General features: G+C 52.9%; 2 protein-coding genes across 2 annotated transcripts in view; one reads left to right on the top strand and one right to left on the bottom strand.

The window, feature by feature from the left end:
• ZNF205 (zinc finger protein 205) overlaps positions 1-8063 on the bottom strand; it is a 34846-nt gene extending 26783 nt beyond the window's left edge. Inside the window, exons 1-2 of the mRNA XM_057748993.1 lie at positions 8032-8063; positions 7547-7606 (exon numbers count right to left, since the gene is read on the bottom strand). The gene's annotated coding sequence lies outside the window, so the exon portion shown is untranslated. The remainder of the gene's footprint in view (positions 1-7546; positions 7607-8031) is intronic.
• On the top strand, positions 570-4707 carry ZSCAN10 (zinc finger and SCAN domain containing 10). The gene is made up of 5 exons (XM_057748989.1): positions 570-800; positions 1332-1590; positions 1814-1878; positions 2059-2116; positions 3152-4707. Exons 1-5 carry the CDS (start codon positions 570-572, stop codon positions 4705-4707), a joined length of 2169 nt encoding a protein of 722 aa, XP_057604972.1.
• Positions 8064-18608: the final 10545 nt, after the last annotated feature.

The raw sequence follows: 18608 nt of genomic DNA, 5'->3' as shown, positions 1-18608 counted from the left end.
GCAATGCCCTTTAACCTGGAAGTCGGGTCTAAAGGCTGGATTGGATGGTGATGGAACATTTTTGGCAAGGATCCATCTTTGGTGCTGGCAGGTACTTCCTGTGGCACCATATCAAGAGGCAGGGAAAGCCAGACTGTCCTCTCTCGGGGATGCCAACTTTGATCTTTGGGTAAAGTGAGGTGAAGTTCTAAATGCTGTAGGAAGGAATGAGAATATTGGACAATCTGTTTTCTCTGCCTTTTGGTGTGTTGGTCAGGCTGAGCCACTACTTGTGACCAGTTCGAGAAACAGTTCCTCTGGAGGCCTCATCTGTCAGCATCCCTTAACACCCTGGGTGTGGGAGCCGAGAGGGAGAGAGACCTGAGAGTGGGAGCAACCGCAGTGAGGCGTCCCTGAGGTGAAGGATGCTTGCAGAACCAGGCCTGGCTGTGCGGGAGCCGGAGCAGCTCGGAGCAGTCAAACTGGAGGAGGAAGATGCTGCCGGCCAGGAGGACCCCAGGCGGCCAGAGGCCAGGCCCCGGCCCGAGGTGGCTCACCAGCTTTTCAGGTGCTTCCAGTATCAGGAGGACATGGGGCCAAGGGCGTCCCTGAGCCGCCTCCGGGAGCTCTGTAGTCACTGGCTGCGGCCAGCTCTGCACACCAAGAAGCAGATCCTGGAGCTGCTGGTGCTGGAGCAGTTCCTGAGCGTGCTGCCCCCACACCTCCTGGCCCGGCTCCAGGGCCAGCAGCTCAGGGATGGCGAAGAGGTGGTGCTGCTGCTGGAAGGTGTCCAGAGGGAGTCCAGCAACGTGGGGCCGCTGGTAAGAGGGGGCGGCCAGGTGGGCTGGAGAGCAGGTAGAAAGGCAGTGACTTTATCGTCCTGTTAAGAAATCACTGAGATGGTGGTGCTCTGTGATGACCTAGTTGGGTGGGACTGGGGGGAAGGGAAGTCCAAGAGGGAGGGGATGTGTGTACACGTATGGCTCATTCACTTCACTGTGCGGCAGAGACTAACACAACACTGTAAATCAATTATACTCCAATTAAAAAAGAAAAGCGAAATCACTGAGCTGGGACTTCCCTGGTGGTCCACTGTTTAAGACTCTGCACTTCCACTGCAGGGGTGCCAGTTCGATCCCTGGTTGGGGAACTAAGGTTCCCCACATGCTGCGTGGCAAGGCCAAAAAAAAAAATCACTGAGCCCCACTTGCCTTCCTCTGCTGGTTCCTTCTTGACCTCTTAACTCCCTGCCTGTCTGACCCTTACCTTTCCACAGTCTCATGGCCCCAGGGACTTAGTAGGACATGGATTACCATCTTGTCCGTCACCTAACACAGATGTGTTCTGCATAGGATTTTAGTTTTAATGCTGGCAAGAATTGTCCCCGTGCAGACGTCACCTTGGAGGAACAGGAGAGCTCTTCCCAAGTCTCCAGCCACAGCCCCAAGAAGGAAGCACCCTCAGAAGGGCCTCCAGCCCTGGAGCCATCTCAAGAACTCCTGCCGTCCCAGCTAGGGCCCTCCACACCTGCTGAGATGGGGGCCTGGAGACGTACCCCAAGTTCAAAGCAGCCATTGAGCCCAGGTCCCAAGAGAATACTGCAAGAGAGCGGTGAGGACCTGGGGCCTAAGGAAGGTGGAGGCCTGGTGTGCAGTGGGAGCTGGGGGGCCAGGTGGGTGAGGTTGGGGAGAGAAGGGAGCAGCCTCCCTAGTCGACAGGAATGCAGGAGAGCCAAGATGCCTGTCATGGGGCCCTGGTGATGGGTGCATGTCCTCGGAGCCACACGGTGGGTAGGACTGGCTTCTAACAGCTCTTTCTCTGCCAGTGCTGTCAGCCCCCCAGGGCCCTGAGCTGTGGCCGGAGGAGAGCTCTGGAGATCAGGAGCTGGCAGCTGTGCTGGTGAGCCGCATTGGTCCCCTCACTCCAGGTCGATCGCGCGCCCTGAAACGTTCTCTGCCTCTGCAGTTTTAGCAAATCCGTGTCTTCCTTAATTAAAACCTTGAAAGCTCTTCATCAACCTCAGGTCCCACACCCCCGTTCCTCACTCACTGACAATCTCTGCCCCTCCTTTGATCACAGGAATCCCTGACCTTTGAAGATGTCCCAGCAAAGAAGGCTTGGGCTGTGCATCCTCTGGGTAAGAGGCCTTTTTCCTGGGTTTATGACCACTGAAGGGTTTTTTTTTTTTGCCTGTCGGGGGTGGTCCCTACCTGACTTTTTGACCTCTTTGGCTAAAAATGGTCTATTTTGATGGTAATATATACTGATATACATCTATATAGATATATGTTGATATGTCTGTATCTATACAGATATATAGATATAACTTTAAGGTTCATAGATACATAGATATAATTTTAAGGTTCATTGGGGCTCATCATCAACCCCCAAAACTTTGAGTTTTAAAATAGGTGATTGGGAATTCCCTGGCCATCCAGCAGTTAGGACTCTGGGCTTTCACTGTGTGGGCCCAGGTTCAATTCCTGGTCAGGGAACTAAGATCCCGCTGTGCGGCATGGCCAAAAAAAAAAAAAAAAAAAAAAAAAAGGTGGTCATGGCAAATACCATATGATCACTTATATGTGGAATCTAAAATATGACACAAATCAATTGATCTACAAAACAGACTCACAGACATAGAGAACAGACTTGTGGTTGCCAAGGGAGAGGGAGGGGTAGGGAGGGATAGATTGGGAGTTTGGGATTAGCTGATGGAAACTACTATATATAGGATGGATAAACAGCAAGGTCCTACTGTTTGGCACATGGAACTATGTCCAATATCCTGTAATAAAACATAATGAATCACTTTGCTGCACAGCAGAAATTAACAGAACATTGTAAATTAACTATACTTCATTAAAATTAATTACAACAGCTAAAATAAAATAAAATAGGTGGTCATGGGAGGACTTGTTAATGGGTATGGGTCTCCATTTGGGAGAATGGCATAGACAGTGGTGACGGTTGCACAAAATTATGAGTGGGCCTGAATCATACACCTTGAAACTGGCAGACTGTATGTTATTTGGTTTTTACCCCCACCCTCTGCCCACCTACCAGCTTTGTAGGATTCTGGGTTTCTTTCCACTTTCAGACACTGAGGTTCTGGTGATTCCCAGAAGCCCCTCCAAAAAGGCCTGACCTGCTCTGTTTTCTGCTTCTTTCCCAGGATTTGGAGGCAGAACCCCAGACGAGGCGTTTAAAGAAGAAGAGCTTAAAGGGGTGTCCTGGCCCGCTGCCATCTCAACAGAGAGTCCCAGGGTGGCGGGAGAGCCCCACGCTCAGTCGCTCGGGCCGGGCCCTGAGATGGGCGGCCCCAGTGGAGAAATGTCCCTTCCTGACAGCAGTGATGTTCTTGAAGTCAAAGTGGTGGGGGACACCCCGAAGTCGGAGCCGGAGGTAAAGTTCATCTGCACAGAGTGCGGGGTGAGCTTTCCACAGCTGGCCCGCCTAGAGGCGCACCAGCTGCGGTCCCACCCTGGCGCGCGGTCCTTCCTGTGCTTGTGCTGCGGGAAGAGCTTCGGCCGCAGCTCCATCCTCAAGCTGCACATGCGCACGCACACGGACGAGCGGCCGCACACCTGCCACCTCTGTGGCCATCGCTTCCGCCAGAGCTCGCACCTGAGCAAACACCTGCAGACGCATTCCTCCGAGCCTGCCTTCCTGTGCGCCGAGTGCGGCCAGGGCTTCCAGCGCCGGGCCCGCCTCATGCAGCACCTGCTGGCGCACGCCCAGGACCAGAAGCCCGCAGGCGCCCCAGAGACCAAGACCCCGGTGCCCCCCGAGCTGGCTGTCGTCCTGTGCTCCCACTGCGGCCAAACCTTCCAGCGCCGCTCCAGCCTCAAGCGCCACCTGCGGATCCACGCCAAGGACCAGAGCCACCAGTGCTCTGAGTGCTCGAGCAGCCCGCGCCCCGCGCCCGAGCGCAGGCCGCACGTGTGCGGCGACTGCGGCAAGGCTTTCCGGCGCAGTGAGCACCTGGGGGCCCACCGGCGCGTGCACACGGGCGAGCGGCCCTTCTCCTGCCAGGTCTGCGGCCGCAGCTTCAGTCAGAGCTCCCAACTGGTCTGCCACCAGCGGGTGCACACGGGCGAGAAGCCCTACAGCTGCCCGCACTGCGGGAAGCGCTTCATGCGGCGGGCCGGGCTCGCCCGCCACCTCCTGACCCACGGTGGCCCGAGGCCCCACCACTGCGCTCAGTGCGGCAAGAGCTTCAGTCAGACGCAGGACCTCGCCCGCCACCGGCGCAGCCACACGGGCGAGAAGCCCTGCCGCTGCAGCGAGTGCGGCGAGGGCTTCAGCCAGAGCGCCCACCTGGCGCGCCACCAGCGCATCCACACCGGGGAGAAGCCCCACGTGTGTGACACGTGCGGCCACCGCTTCCGCAACAGCTCCAACCTGGCCCGCCATCGGCGCAGCCACACAGGTGAGCGGCCCTACGGCTGCCAGAAGTGCGGCCGGAGCTTCCGGCGCAACGCCCACCTGCAGCGGCACCTGGCCACCCATGCCGGGGCGGGGGACGAGGCCGCATCTGGGCAGGCGGAGCCCCCCCAGGAGTGCCCGGAGTGCGGCAAGATCTTCAGCCGAAGCTGCAACCTGCTGCGACACATGCTGGTGCACACGGGGGCCAGGCCCTACTCCTGCGCACAGTGTGGCCGCAGCTTCAGCCGCAACTCCCACCTGTTGCGCCACTTGAGAACCCACGCCCGGGAGACCCTGTACTAGCCTTGCCTGGTTCCGCCAGGTCTGCCTGCACGCACCTCCCGGCTGTGCCTGGCCTGCAGGGCTGCAGTAGATGGCCCTGCCCCCACACCCCAGCCGCCTCCCTCTGGCTTCACCGACCCTGTAGACCCTGTACAGTAGTTCTTCCCGTCCCCAGAGGCATCTATCCCAGGCCTCAGGAATGTATTTTAATATACCCGAAGGAAAACAGACTTCTTGATAGTGGTCCCTCTTTAATTTTTTTTAAGTGCCCCCAAATGCCACCTTGTACCCTCCCCAGAGTATCACAGTGATGCATTTCTCCTTCCCCCACCCCTTCAATAGCAGGCTGGATGGGAGCAGGTCCAGGGAGAGTTCCTCCCACCCCAAAAGGCTCAGACTCTGTGTGTGTGTGTGTGTGTGTGTGTGTGTGTGTGTGTGTGTGTGTGTGTGAGTGTGTGTGTTGGGGGTGGCATCTGTCACAGGCAGCTGTAGGTAAGGCCAAACAATCTAACCCTGGGAAATTTGTCTCCTCTGGGGTCTACCACTCACCATGTCCCATACAGTATTCTCCAGCCATATGTGGCTGTTTAAATTAATTAAAATTGAATAAACCTTAAAATCTCAGATTCTGAATTAATACAGGAAACCTGTACTTATGGAACATTGGCAAAACTAACCAGCCTGCAGCCAAGTTGGGCTGACACTTGGGGACCCCAAACCATCACAGTCCTCTAACCCAAAGCTGCTTTGTAGATTTGCTCCCCCTTCTTGCTGCCCATCAGGCCCACTTGGTTTGCCTTTCCCTCTGGTGGACGGATTTGAAATCATGTGACTTCTGGAAAAATACAGGAGAGAAAAACAGCCCACCCCAGCTCCAGAGCACACATACGCTTCCTGCTTTAGTGGCTTTTCACCCACAAAAATATTGTATTTCAATTACTGCCCCTCCACCAACCTCACACACAACTGCTCTTTACCAAATGCTTCTGGAAACGAAGCAAACTCATCAACCAAAGCTCAAGGGACTGAAGGAGGACCAGCTCCAAATCTGGGTAAAGTAGAGGTAGTTCCTGGGCACAGTTGGGAGGGAGAGCTCTGGGGCTGGGAAAGGTCCAGCCCCTTAGGGGTCGGGAGGAAGACTGGCTTACAGAGAATCCCCAAAGGCAAAGCTGCTCTGTGTGCACCTGCTGGAAGTAACAAGTCCCTGCCTGAGGTAGGAAGTCAGGGCTGGGTGGGGTGGGGTAGGAGAGCTTGGGGGGAGGGGAATTTGGCCTCAGAGATGGTGAACAGGGCTGGCCCTCAGGCCTGGCTCCCTGATCCCACAGCCTCTGCATTTCCAGGCCCAGGGGAGGAGGCCACAGGCCCAGAGAGCCTACTCCTACCCCTCCTATTCTGCCTTACCTCCTAACCCAGGTTTGGGCGTGCCCTCCCTTTCCCCCTCCCCTGGGTCCTGGGGCTCTGATCTTGGGAAAAAGACCAAGGAGCTGTGGAGGCCCCAGCTGAAGTGGTGAAGGCCCAAAGAGGGAGGTCAAGAGAAGAAATGATGGGTCAGAGCCCCTCCCCTGAGCTCCCTGCACCCCAGAGGTGTGCAATTATTGAGCACCTACTAGGCCTCAGACACCATAATAAGCAATTCACTGTCCTGAGATGGTCTAGTCTTCCCCATGAGTCAATCCTTGACCAGTGTCCCCAGTTACAGATTAGAGAGCCAGGTGGCTTGTCCTTCTTCCCCCAGAACCAGGACCCCCACTTGGGTCCATCTGACCCACGACCTGTGCCTGTAACCACCCAGCCCCCCGGCCTCCCATCCCCACAGGCACTCGATTTGGTTGAATCAACTTTAATTAGGACGTCGGCACTACAGCAACAGGCAGGTCAGACCTGGAGAAAGAAATCTGGGCACAGAGAGCTGGATGGGCAGATGGTGTCCTCCCTGAAGGGGAGGAGGTGAGGGAGGTTGCAAGGATGGGTGGGGGGAAGAGGAGGGCAAAGGTCACTTCAGAATATTCTTACTGAGAAGGGGAAAATCAGAGGGCTTCTAGATGAGGCCAAGCTCCTCCTGGACCCCATGGGGCTCCCTGGACCTGGATGAGGCAGTTGAAGAGCTGCCCCACAGAGGAGCAGAATCTGATCCACACTCCCCAGACGGCCTCAACTGCACCACACTAGGCCTGCAGGCAGGGAGCCACCTTCTGCTGCCCCCAGGCCAGCGTGTCCCTCCGTGTCTCCTGCAGTCGCTGCAGAAGCTCTCAGGACAGCTTGAGTGCTCTGGCCCAAATGCTCTCTGGCTTCTGAACTGCTGGACAGTAGGAGCCAGAGGGTCTTTGGATTCTACAATGCAATTCCTGCTGCATATCACAAAACAAGCAAGTGGATACCTGCAGGAATGGGGGCTGTTCAGGGACCCACCTGGGGGGATGCAGCCCCAGATCCTGACCCTGGCCGAGGACTCCCAGCCTTCCTGAGGCTCTGGGACACAGAAACCTGTGAATGGAAACTGTCTGCCTTCTTGCCAACAGCTCCACAGACACAAAGACTTTTCCCCAGGAACTGGGCCTGGCCCCTCAGTTCCCCTCAAGGCATAAACCATCATGATTGCTTGTACCTGCCTGTTGGCGGACTGGGCTCTGAGCCCAGCACCAGCCCCACAGGGCTCCTCATGCAGGGAGTTAAGGGCAGGGCTGTGGCCACTGTGTGCTGGGCGGGGAGGCCGGTGCCAGCAAGGCTGCGTCACCTGAGCTCTCAGGGCCCATCCCTCCATCCCCCACTCAGGGGAGCTCTGTGCACGCATGGCAGTGCCAAGGACAAGAGACAGCAGGGTGCAGGGGAGCAAGGGGCTGCGACAGTGGCTCAAACTCACTGGGATGTTGCTGCGAACACCAGCATGCACGGCTTCAAGCAGGTACTCACTGAGCGGGTCCTGAGGAGAGGAAGTGCCGAGGCTGCACACCTGCACCCCCACCCCGCTGTGTTCTGTGGTCCCCACGGTGGCCTCCCGTGTGTCCAGGTGAGTGCGAAGGGAGCCAGGAGCCCAGACTCAGTAACCTGGCTGATCCAACCCTGGGCACGACCCTTTGGGCAAGGGGCAAGTCCAGCTCTACTGGGACTGACCCCATCTGTTGGGGAAACATCACTCAGTTTAAAATCCCCCCACCCTCTCTCACTTTCAGTCTCAACCCCAAGCCCCAAGCTGTTCTCATTTGTGCCCCCTCACCCCCATAACTGGGTGCATCCAGGGGCTTGGGGACCAGGTGTCTGGCATCCCTCCCTGCCATCAATTGCCCTGTGACTCGGACACCTCCCTCAGTATCCCTGGGCCTCCGTATCTTGCATCTGTGCACTCACCTGCCACACAGGTGTGTATTGTGTCCAGTGTAAGGACTGGGCGCTGAGCTGTGACCTTCATCATCACCATCATCGTGAAACTGCCCCGGCCCCATAAACTATGGGGGCGCCAGGGGATGGGGGCTCACTGACTCACCTTTTCATCTCCTTCTGGTTGACTCTGGAGGTTATCAAAAAATTTTATCACACTCCCACTGTGACAAGAAAGAGAGCCAGAACATTCTAAGCTTCACCCAGCAGAACACAGGCCTCCCGCATCCCCCCAAAGATATAGCGAAGAGCCTCTTACCATTTGGGCCCTCAGATCAATAATGTAACATGGGTCTGTCTGTGGAGGTAACAGAAACACTCAGGCTTATGTGACCTTGCCAACCACCCAGACATCTTACACACATGCATGCACACACGCACACATACAACTATCCAAGTAAGACCATTGCTCAACCTGGTTCCCAGATCCCTAGCTCGCCTAGGTCCTGGTGAGAGCTGACCAGGGAGGAATTGGCACTGTCCTCCCCTGTATGAGGCGGTGACAGAGACAGTGGCCCTGCAGCCAGCTGCTCTTCCTGACCGCTGGCCCTGCAGGACCAGGACCCCGGCCCCAGCCCCATCCTCCCCACCCCCACGCCCACCCCCTCCAGACTCTTGGTTCTACCCCGGAGCTGGGAGGCGCCCCACAGACCCCTCACGGGGCTCTACGTTATGGTCCGAATCTGATGCTGTCCACGCTGCCTTGCGGCCCCTGGGCCATCAGTGCCACTCACAGTGTGTGCAGGGCGCCTGTCTGTACACTTTGACACACCAGGGGCACCATCCTGTCAGCCCAGTGTCACACACAACAAGGCAAAGAAACACCTTGCGAGCCCGTGGGACCAGTCTGCTGACCAACTCACCCTCTCCCTGGGCCCGGCCACACAGCCCTGGCTCATCCTGCAATGACCACTCCCCGATCCCAGTGCCATGTGGCCCAGAGCGCCCTGGAGTCTCTGGTCACCCAGAATCGAGGTGGGGGCGTGGTATGCTGGGGGGAGGGGGAAGAACAGACAGCGAGGCCAGGGCAGCTGCAGCTGCTGATCCAGGCCCCCGAGAGGAAGGTTTTACGTTTCCAGGAAAGCACCGCCCGGCCTCTAGCCCCAGGGATCCAGGGTGTAGAGAGGGTCTGGGGAGAGCTGCTCCTCTGACACTGCAGACCCTCCATTTCCCGCTCCCCCAAGAGCATGTCGCGTCTCATTCCTAAAGGGACACCCTTGTTCCTTAGCTCCTCGGTGCCTCCGCACCCACAGACACGCTCGTGCAGGCCCCACACGGAGCTGCCCCCGTCATTGACCTTCCAGACAGGAGTCCTGGCCCCACAGCCAGGACCTGCTGCAGAGAGGAAAGCGCCCAGAGCAGCAAGCAAGGCCTGTGCAGCCTTTTGTCCACTGTCATTCAGAAGTTCAGGATGGTGACAGCAGAGCATCCAACCAGGGTCACTGTGAGACTGGGCCCTGGTGAGGACACAGGTCTCACGTGCTTTGACCTTCTGCTGCCCCATCGGCGCCCCCCAGGGTCCAGGGAGGGTGGGACAGAGGTAGGTTCATGTGGACCAGTCAGCAGGGATGGGGGCTGGGCTGGTCAGAGGGGGACACGGGGTGAATGAGACTCCAGGGCCCACCATCCCCACATCACTCCCCCTCACTCACCTTAGCGCAGTACATGGTGGCTCAGGGTTCCACGGCTGTCACCTGGTGGGAGGAACAGTGTGAGAAAAAGTGTTTCAGAGAAGCAGCCTTGCCCACCACCCTGGAAAGCCTCTGGCTGCAGATCCCCCCCTTCCTCTCCGCCCCAGCTTCCCCAAGCCAGTGACCTTGAGATCCTCCAGCCAGAGCCCCACTGAGCTTTCTGCTGCCCCCAAGATTCAGGGATTTATGAGCAGAGGAGGGAGGGGCAGGGGAGGGTGGAGCCAGCCTGGGGCAGGATGCAGGCTCAGCTCTGTGTGTGTGTGTGTGTGTGTGTGTGTGTGTCTGTGTGTCTGTGTGTCTGTGTCTGTGTGTCTGTGTGACAGAAACAGAAATAGGGGAAGAGACAGAGGAAGGAAAGACATGGAGACAGAGGTCTGAGGGGCCTGGGCCGGGGAGGGCATGTCCCTTACACTCAGGGTCCCTGCCCGTGGCCCCTCCACCCTGAGCTGGATGGGAATCTCTGAGGCCAGCGTGGGCCTCACCCCCTACCCATCAGCTCAAGACAGGAGAGGGGCAGAGGGAAAATCCACACTTGGGACAGCAGGTTCCAGAATCTTCTGGAGCTCTGGTGGAGGACGTCACCCAGTGGTGGGTTGAGATTCAGGGGATGGCGACCAGGGCCCTTGAATAGAGTCAGGTAGCCCAACATCAAGTGAAGATTCTGTAGCCTCCCCACCCTGAGGAAGTCACAGGACCTGCAAGACCCCTGGGGTGACCCCCAGAGCAGGGCCTCTGCAGAGTTCCCCGTAGGCCCCTGTTGCTGGGGTGGAGGCCATGGCTGTTTCCTGAGGCACAGGATGAGGCCCTCAGGTGAGGCTGAAGGAAGCCTTGCGGACCATCTGGGTCCCGCTGAGCAGGCTCTGCTGAGCCCTCTGGGGGCCCCCAATCCTCAGCCAGCACGGCAGGGCTCTCCCTGGCCCTGGCCAGCCCCATAGGGTTTGTCCCTCACTGCCTGGCCCGCCTCCCTGCTGCCCAGCCCCTCACAGCCCAGCACAGCCACAGCCTTGCCCTCTGGATTAGTGACCCAGGGCTGCCATACAAAGTGCCCCAGACCGGTGTATAAACACCACAAATTTATCCTGTCCCAGTGGAGCCTAGACGTTGAAACCAAGGTGTCAGCAGGCTTGGTTCCTCTGAAAGCCCTGAGGGAAGGATGTGCTCCCGGCCCCTCTCCTGGCCGTGTAGATGGCCATCTCCGTGTTTACACGGCGTCCTCCCTAGACAGGAATCTGTCTCCTATTTCCCCATTTCATAAGGTCACCAGTCCTACTGGATTAGGGTCCACACTAAGGGCCTCATTTTAATGTGATTCCCTCTGTAAAGACCCATGTCCTGGGACTTCCCTGGTGGCGCAGTGGTTAAGAATCCGCCTGCCAATGCAGGGGACACGGGTTCGAGCCTTGGACCGGGAAGATCCCACACGCTCTGGAGCAACTAAGCCCGTGTGCCACAACAAACTGAAGCTCGCACCCTATAGCCCATGCTCCGAAACAAGAGAAGCCACCACAATGAGAAGCCCCACACCGCAATGAAGAGTAGCCCCCACTCACCACAACTAGAGAAATTCCACATGCAGCAATGAAGACCCAACACAGCCAAAAATTTAAAAAGTAAATAAAGTTAATTAAATCAATCCCTTAAAAAGAAGGGGACCCATCTCCAGAGAAGGTCACATTTTGAGATAGTAGTGGTTAGGCCTTCACCATATGAATTTGGGGGAACACCCTTCAATCTCGAATATTCAGGAAGAGGAACAGGACTCCTTAGGGGCCACTCATGTGAGCCCCTTACAAATCCCACTCCTCGGTGAAACTCTCACTTGGGTTCACTGGACCCCAGCTGGCATCCCCGGCTCCTTAGGAGCCCATTCAATTGTGTGAAAACCCCTTTCCCACCCAGGAAATCCAGATGCTTCCCTGAACCATCTTTGAATTCCAGGGCAGGAGGGAGACAAGGGAGCTGCTCCTGCTTCAGCTGCAAGTCCTATTTCCAGATTTCATCTCTGGAAACCTGGCTCCCTGAGATGAGCCTCTTGGCCCCTCCATGTCTGTCTCATAAAGGCCACCATCTGAAGGCACTTTGTGTTTCATTGTGGACTGATACTTTTCCTTTAGAGCTTTAGTGAGATATAATTTACATACCATACACTTCATCCAGGGAAGTGCCCAATTCAATGCACAGGACTATTCACCCATCATCACCACAATCAACTTCAGAGCATTTTCATCACCTCAAAAAGCCATTCTGCTCTCCTAAGTCATCATCCCCAGTCCCCACATCCAGGCAACCACGAATCTGCTTTCTGTGTCTAAAAATTTGCCTATTGGTGATGTTTCATATAAACAGACTCATACAGTATGTGACCATTTGTGTCTGGTTTCTTTCACTCAGGATAGTGTTTTCAACTCCTCCATGCGGCAGCATGTACCAGGACTTCATTCCTTTCCATGGCTGCTTAACTGCATGGATGGAGCGCATTTTGTTTCTCCACTCATCCACTGATGGACCTTTGGGTTGTTCCCACCTTCCAGCTATTACGAATAATGCTGCTAGGAACATTCATGTACAAGTTTCTATGTGGACGTGCTTTTTCTGTTGAATTCCTCCTAGGAGTGGAGTGGCTGGGTCACACAGTAACTGTTTTTAACTTGTCAAGGTACCACCAGACTATTTTCCAAAGTCACAAAACCATTGAACATTGTCAGCAGCAGTGTGTGAAAGTTCCAATTTCTCCACCTCATCAACACTTACTGTTATGTCTTTTTTTTTTTTTTTTTAATTTATCTGTTCCTGTTTTTTTTAAATTTTTTTCTCTTTCTTTTTGTATTGGCACACGGGCTTAGTTGCTCCGTGGCGTGTGGGATCTTCCTGGAGCTGGGATCAAACCCGCGACCTCTGCATTGGCAGGCGAATTCTTAACCACTGAGCCACCTAGGAGGCCCTGTTACGTCTTTTTGATTCGAGGCATCCTAGTGGGTATGCAGTGGTATCTCTCTCTGATTTTTATTTGCATTTCCCTGATGACTAAAGGTGTGGAGCATCTTTTCATGTGTTTATGGGCCATTTGTATATCTTCCTTGGAGAAATGTATACACTGATCTTTTGCCCATTATTAAACCGGGCTATTTGTCTTTATTATTAGGTTGTCAGGGTGGCTTATATATTCTGGAGACAGGTCCCTTATCACATATATCATTTGCAACATTTTTGTCCCATTCTGTGAGTTCTCTTTTCACTTTTCTGGTGGTGTCCTAAGAAACACAAAAGTTTTACATTTTTATTATGGGACTGTGCCTTTCTTTAAATAATTCAATTTCATGCAGCATTTTTATGTATCAGAATTAATGAAGTCTTGAAGGCTGGAGAAGAACTTTTCATTGCAGCAGTGAAAGCAGCCTCAAATTTCACATGAGGCATCCCTCCTCTGGGCTCTCTTCAACCAACTTTTGGGGTCCTCCTCCCACTCATTCTCGTCCACCCTGTCCCCCATCAATGCTGGATTCCAACCTCTTCTGCAGATCAGAATGATTCGGGTCTGTCAAGTTCCTGCCACCACACTTCACCCCACCTCCCTCAGTGCTGAGAAGAAACAAAGGACTTTCTCTCCCATCATTTTTATTGTCCTCCTGGTGGGGCTGACAAGCTTTTCCAATACAGGTTTCCTCCTCCTCATACTTTGCAAAGATCCTGACAGAGACCCAGATGGCTTTCTGGTGGCTGTGAATTCTCAGGTCCCAGGCTGGTTGAAGTCACCTGGCTGTCACCCTGCTACTGGTCTGCTGGTCCTGACCAAGGTGGGCAACATCCCCACTGGCCTCAGCTCTGGGCAGCATTGTGGGGCCACTGAGGCTGGGTGTCAGCCTAAGAAGTGGCTGCTGAGTGACTCCACCCATGGGGGGTGGACCTCTCTCAACCAAGGCCATAGTTGGGCTCTGTAGACAACGGGAAGAGGTTGCCCCATGGGAGAGAGAACATGGCAGAGACACAGAAAAGCCACAAGACAGAGACAGAGATGGCAGGCGCTGGCCCAGCTCCATTGCCCATCAGGGCCACCACCACCCACTACCCCAGCTTGTTCAGATGCAGATTGCTGGCCCCAGCCCCAGAGTGAGGATTCAAAGTAAGGACATGGAATCTGCATTTTTAAGTTCCCTGGGTCATTCTTTTTTTTTTTTCTTTTTCTTTTGGCCTGTCACAGGGCTTGAGGGATCTTAGTTCCCCAACCAGGGATTTAACCCAGGAAATGGCAGTGAAAGTGATGGATCCCAAACACTGGACACCAAGGACCTCCCTCCCTGAGTCATTCTGTTGTGGAATATTCCAAAAGCATAGGTGCAGAGGCACTGATTTAGATCCTGAATTTGGGGGGGTGGGGGCATCAATGATGTGGCCCAGGTTCCACCTACTCGTCCATCACCCAGTTGTGCTGAGGAGCCAGTGACCCTGGACTGAGAGGGGACCAGGCCACAGTCTTTCCACCAGCATCGAGCTGATGGGAACCAAGCAGTTCTGGAGGAGGCAGCAGAGGCTCAGGTGTGGATGGGGGAGAGGTGTTTTAGGGACAGGAGGGTGTCTATTGAATGTGGGCACTTCTGGTACCAGGGTGGTGACCAGAAAGAAGGTGCATGGAAGCCAGATTGTGGAGTATCAGCCATCTGACCACTGATGTCACCCAGGGACATGGGTTCTCAGGGGTGGTCTCAGGGCTGGGTTTGGGGTCTCCACCAATGTGCCTTGACTGGGACTTCATGGAAGCAGGACAGGGTGAGAAATGTCAGAGCAGTGGGTGGAGAGCCGTCCTGGGGTTCAGCGTCCCAGGCAAGCCTGTCCTGTAAAGACCCAAACAGCTTGGGACAGCTGCTGTTGCCAGGCGGGGCCAGGGCTGCAGGGAGTCAGCCTGCTGAACTCTGAGAAAGGCTATTCTGGAAAATGGGTATTCCAGGAAATGGAGAGTCCTGAGGGGTCACACCCAGGAAGGGGGCAGGGAAGGAGAGGACTAGGAGGCCAAACAAAGGGGGCATTCAGTCTGGGGCCAGCCCTTTGTGACTTCCCTTTCTGCCTATCCTGGGCTTAACTCCACCCTGCATCTGCCCAGCTGCATCCTAGCTGAGCTCTGCCCCCAGGACAGAGCTTACCAAAACAACAACCCCCTAAGGGAGCGTGGTGTAAGATCCGGTCCCTTTGGTGCAGCTGCACGTCCCCCCTCAGCAGGAGGTGAAGACCCCCACCAGCAGGGGCAGAATAGGCAGCAGGGGGGTCAAGGAAGGCTGCCCTGCCTCCTGATTGACCTCACACTGACAATCTCAAGCTCCGGGCTTAAGAGTTGCTTTGGGAGACCTGGGGGCCCAAGGGCCCAATCTGGGGGCGGGCTAGTCCAGGACCATAGGGCCCATGGGTTGCAGGGAATCCTGCTTGGCTTTGACACTGTCCTTGGGGAAGCGCCAGTAGCGGGCGCCCTTGAAGAAGTAGGTGTTGCCTGCAGGGAGGGAGCAGATGCTTCAGGGGCTGGTCCAGGCCTACCCTCCCCCCTCCAGCCCCCTCCCTGTGTGGCTTCTCTCCCCAGGGCTCTCTGAACCCTCAGGTTGGCCTCTAGCTCCCCATCCCCTAGCCCCCCCCCAAGGGCACCCTCTTCCACCTGTGTTACTGAATGTTTAGTGGTTTGTGGTTTGGGTAGCTGGTGTCTGGGCACTTGGCTGCTCCTCACTTGCAGCACTGCCACTCCCACTGCCACCGCATCAGGTGGGGGGTGGGGAGGGGGCAGGTGAGCCACATCTGAAATCCCTGTCCACCAAGGCTACCTTGGATGGCCCTATGCCCACACCCCAGCCATCTCCCTCTGACTCCTCCGATCCTGTATGGTAGGTCTGCCCATCCCCAGATGCATGCCTCGGGAATGTATTTTAAAATACTCAGAGCAAAAGGAACCCAAATTTGAAGAAGGAAAACTGTCACTGTTTGCACATGACATGATACTATACATAGAAAATATTCTGGGACTTCCCTAGCAGGCCCCTGTTTAGGACTCTGTGGTTTCACAGCCAAGGGCATGGGTTTGATCCCTTGTGGGAGATCCCACAAGCCTACCTGCTGTGTGTGTGTGGGGGGGGATATTCTAAATGTGCTAGCGGAAAAATACTAGAGCTCATCAATGAATTCAGTAAAGTTGTAGGATACAAAATTAATACCCAAAATCTCTTGAATTTCTAGACACTAACAATGAAAGATCAGACAGAGAAATTAAGGAAACAATCATTTACCATCACATCAAAAAGAATAAAATACCTAGGAATAAACCTACCTAAGGAGACAAAAGAGCTCTGCTCTGAAAACTATAAGACACTGATGAAAGAAATCAGAAATGACACAAATACATGAAAGGATATACCATGTTCTTGGACTGGATGAATCAATTCTCTCAAAATGTGTATACTACTCAAGGCAATCTACAGAGTCAATGCAATCACTATCAAATTACTGGTGGCATTTTTCAAAGAACTACAGAAAAAAAATTTATATGGAAAAACAACCAAATAGCCAAAGCAATCTTGAGAAAGAAAAATGGAGCTGGAGGAATCAGACTCCCTGGCTTCAGAGTATACAACAAAGCTACAGTAATCCACACAGTATGGTAGTGGCACAAAAACAGAAATATAGATCAATGGAATAGGATAGAAAGTCCAGAAATAAACTCATGCACCTATGATCAATTAATCTATGATAAGGGAAGCAAGACTACAAAATGGAGAAAAGACAGACTCTCCAATAGGCGTTGCTGGGAAAACTGGACAGCTACATGTAAAAGAATGACATTCGAACATTCTCTGACAACCATACACAAAAATAGACTCAAAATTGATCAAAGACCTAAAGGTAAGGCCAGCCACGATAAAACCCTTAGTGGAAAACATAGGCAAAACACTCTCTGACATAAATCACAGCAATATCTTTTTTGATCCACCTCCTAGAATACTGAAAAGAAAACCAAAATTAAACAAATGGGATCTAGTCAAATTTAAAAGCTTCTGCACAGCAAAGGAAACCATCAATAAAATGAAAAGATGACTCACAGAATGGGAGAAAGTATTTACAAAGGAAGCAACCAATAAGGGATTAATCTCTAAAACATACAAAGAGCTCATGCAGCTCTATGTCAAAAAAAAAATAAACAACCCAATCAAAAAATGGGCAGAAGATAAATAGACATTTCTTCAAAGAAGATATCCAGATGGCCAAAAAGCACATGGAAAGATGCTGGACATCACTAATTATCAAAGAAATGCAAATCAAAACCACAATGAGGGATGACCTCACACCTCTCAGAATGGCCGTCATCAAAAGTCTACATACAATAAATGCTGGAGAGGGTGTGAAGAAAAGGGAACCTGCCTACACTGTTGGTGGGAATGTAAATTGGTACAACCACTATGGAAAACAGTATGGGGGTTCCTTAAAAAACTTAAAATACAACTACCACATGATCCAACAATCCCACCCTCTAGGCATATATCCTGAGAAAATCATAATCTGAAAGGATATATGCACACCAATGTTCATTGAGGCACTATTTACAATAGCCAAGACATGGAAGCAACCTAAATGTCTATCAACAGAGGAATGAATAAATGTTGTGGTACATATATATGGTGGAATATTACTCAGCCATAAAAAATAAATAATGCTATTTGCGGCAACATGGATGGACCTAGAGAATATCATACTAAGTGAAATAAGTCAGACAGAGAAAGAGAAACATCATATGATATCACTCATATGTGGAATCTACTTTTCTTAAAAAATATGTATACAAATGAACTCATTTACAAAACAGAAACAGACTTACAGATATTGAAAACAAACTTATGGGTAACAAAGGGGAAATGTGGGGAGAGGGCTAAATCGGGAGCTTAGATGAGCATACACACACTGCCATACATAGGATAGATAATGAATAAGGACCCACTGTATAGTACAGGGAACTCTACTCAATATTCTGTGAGAAAAGAATCTAAAGAAGAATGAAATATATATAACTGAATCCCATTGCTGTACACCTGAAACTAACACAACATTGTAAGTCAACTATAGACCACTAAAATTAAAATATTAAAAAATATATATATATTTAGAGTGCCTAGTACATGCTTAATTTCTATTGTTATTTAAATAAATTAAAATAAGGTACGCAAAGTAAAACAGCCTTCTTGACAGTGGTCCCTCTTTAATTTTTTTAAAGTGCCCCAAATGCTACCTGTTACCCTCCCCAGTGTATCACGGTGATGCATTTCGCCTCCCCCCACCCCTTCAATAGTAGGCTGGATGAGAGCAGATCCAGGAAGAGCTTCTCCCACTCAAAAAGGCTCAGACTCGGGGTGTGTGTGTGTGTTGAGGAGGGGCATCTGTCACAGGCAGCTGTGGGTAAGGCCAACCAATCTCACCCTGGAATTTTTTCTTTTCTGGCATCTACCACTAACCCTCCATGTCCAACTCAGTATCCTCTAGCCATGTGTGGCTATTTAAATTAATTAAGATTAAATAAAATTTAAAATCTCAGATTCTGCATTAATTCGGGATATCTGTTCTTGTGGAACGTTGGTAACTAATTCAAACTGAAAATGCTAGCAGGCAAAACTAACCTGCCTGCAGCCACATTGGGCTGACACTTGGGAACCCCTAACCATCACAGTCCTCTAACCCAAAGCTGCTTTGTAGATTGGTCCCCTTCTTCCTGCCCATCAGGCCCACGGATTTGCCTCTCCTTCTGGTGGACAGATTTTAAATCACGTGACTTCTGGAAAAATACAGGAGAGGAAAAACTGCCCAGCCCACATGTACACTTCCTGATTTAGTCTGCGGCTT

Source organism: Hippopotamus amphibius, chromosome 9, assembly GCF_030028045.1.
Source record: "Hippopotamus amphibius kiboko isolate mHipAmp2 chromosome 9, mHipAmp2.hap2, whole genome shotgun sequence".
NCBI classification, from domain to species: domain Eukaryota; kingdom Metazoa; phylum Chordata; class Mammalia; order Artiodactyla; family Hippopotamidae; genus Hippopotamus; species Hippopotamus amphibius.
This window is presented reverse-complemented; position numbering and strand designations above follow the sequence as displayed.

Excerpts from the sequence above, each read along its gene's own strand:
- ZSCAN10 (XM_057748989.1), top strand. The coding sequence starts at position 570 with ATGGGGCCAAGGGCGTCCCTGAGCCGCCTCCGGGAGCTCTGTAGTCAC. Across the intron at positions 1,591-1,813 it reads GAGAATACTGCAAGAGAGCG|CCCCCCAGGGCCCTGAGCTG; the intron begins GTGAGGACCTGG and ends CAGTGCTGTCAG. Across the intron at positions 1,879-2,058 it reads AGGAGCTGGCAGCTGTGCTG|GAATCCCTGACCTTTGAAGA; the intron begins GTGAGCCGCATT and ends CTTTGATCACAG.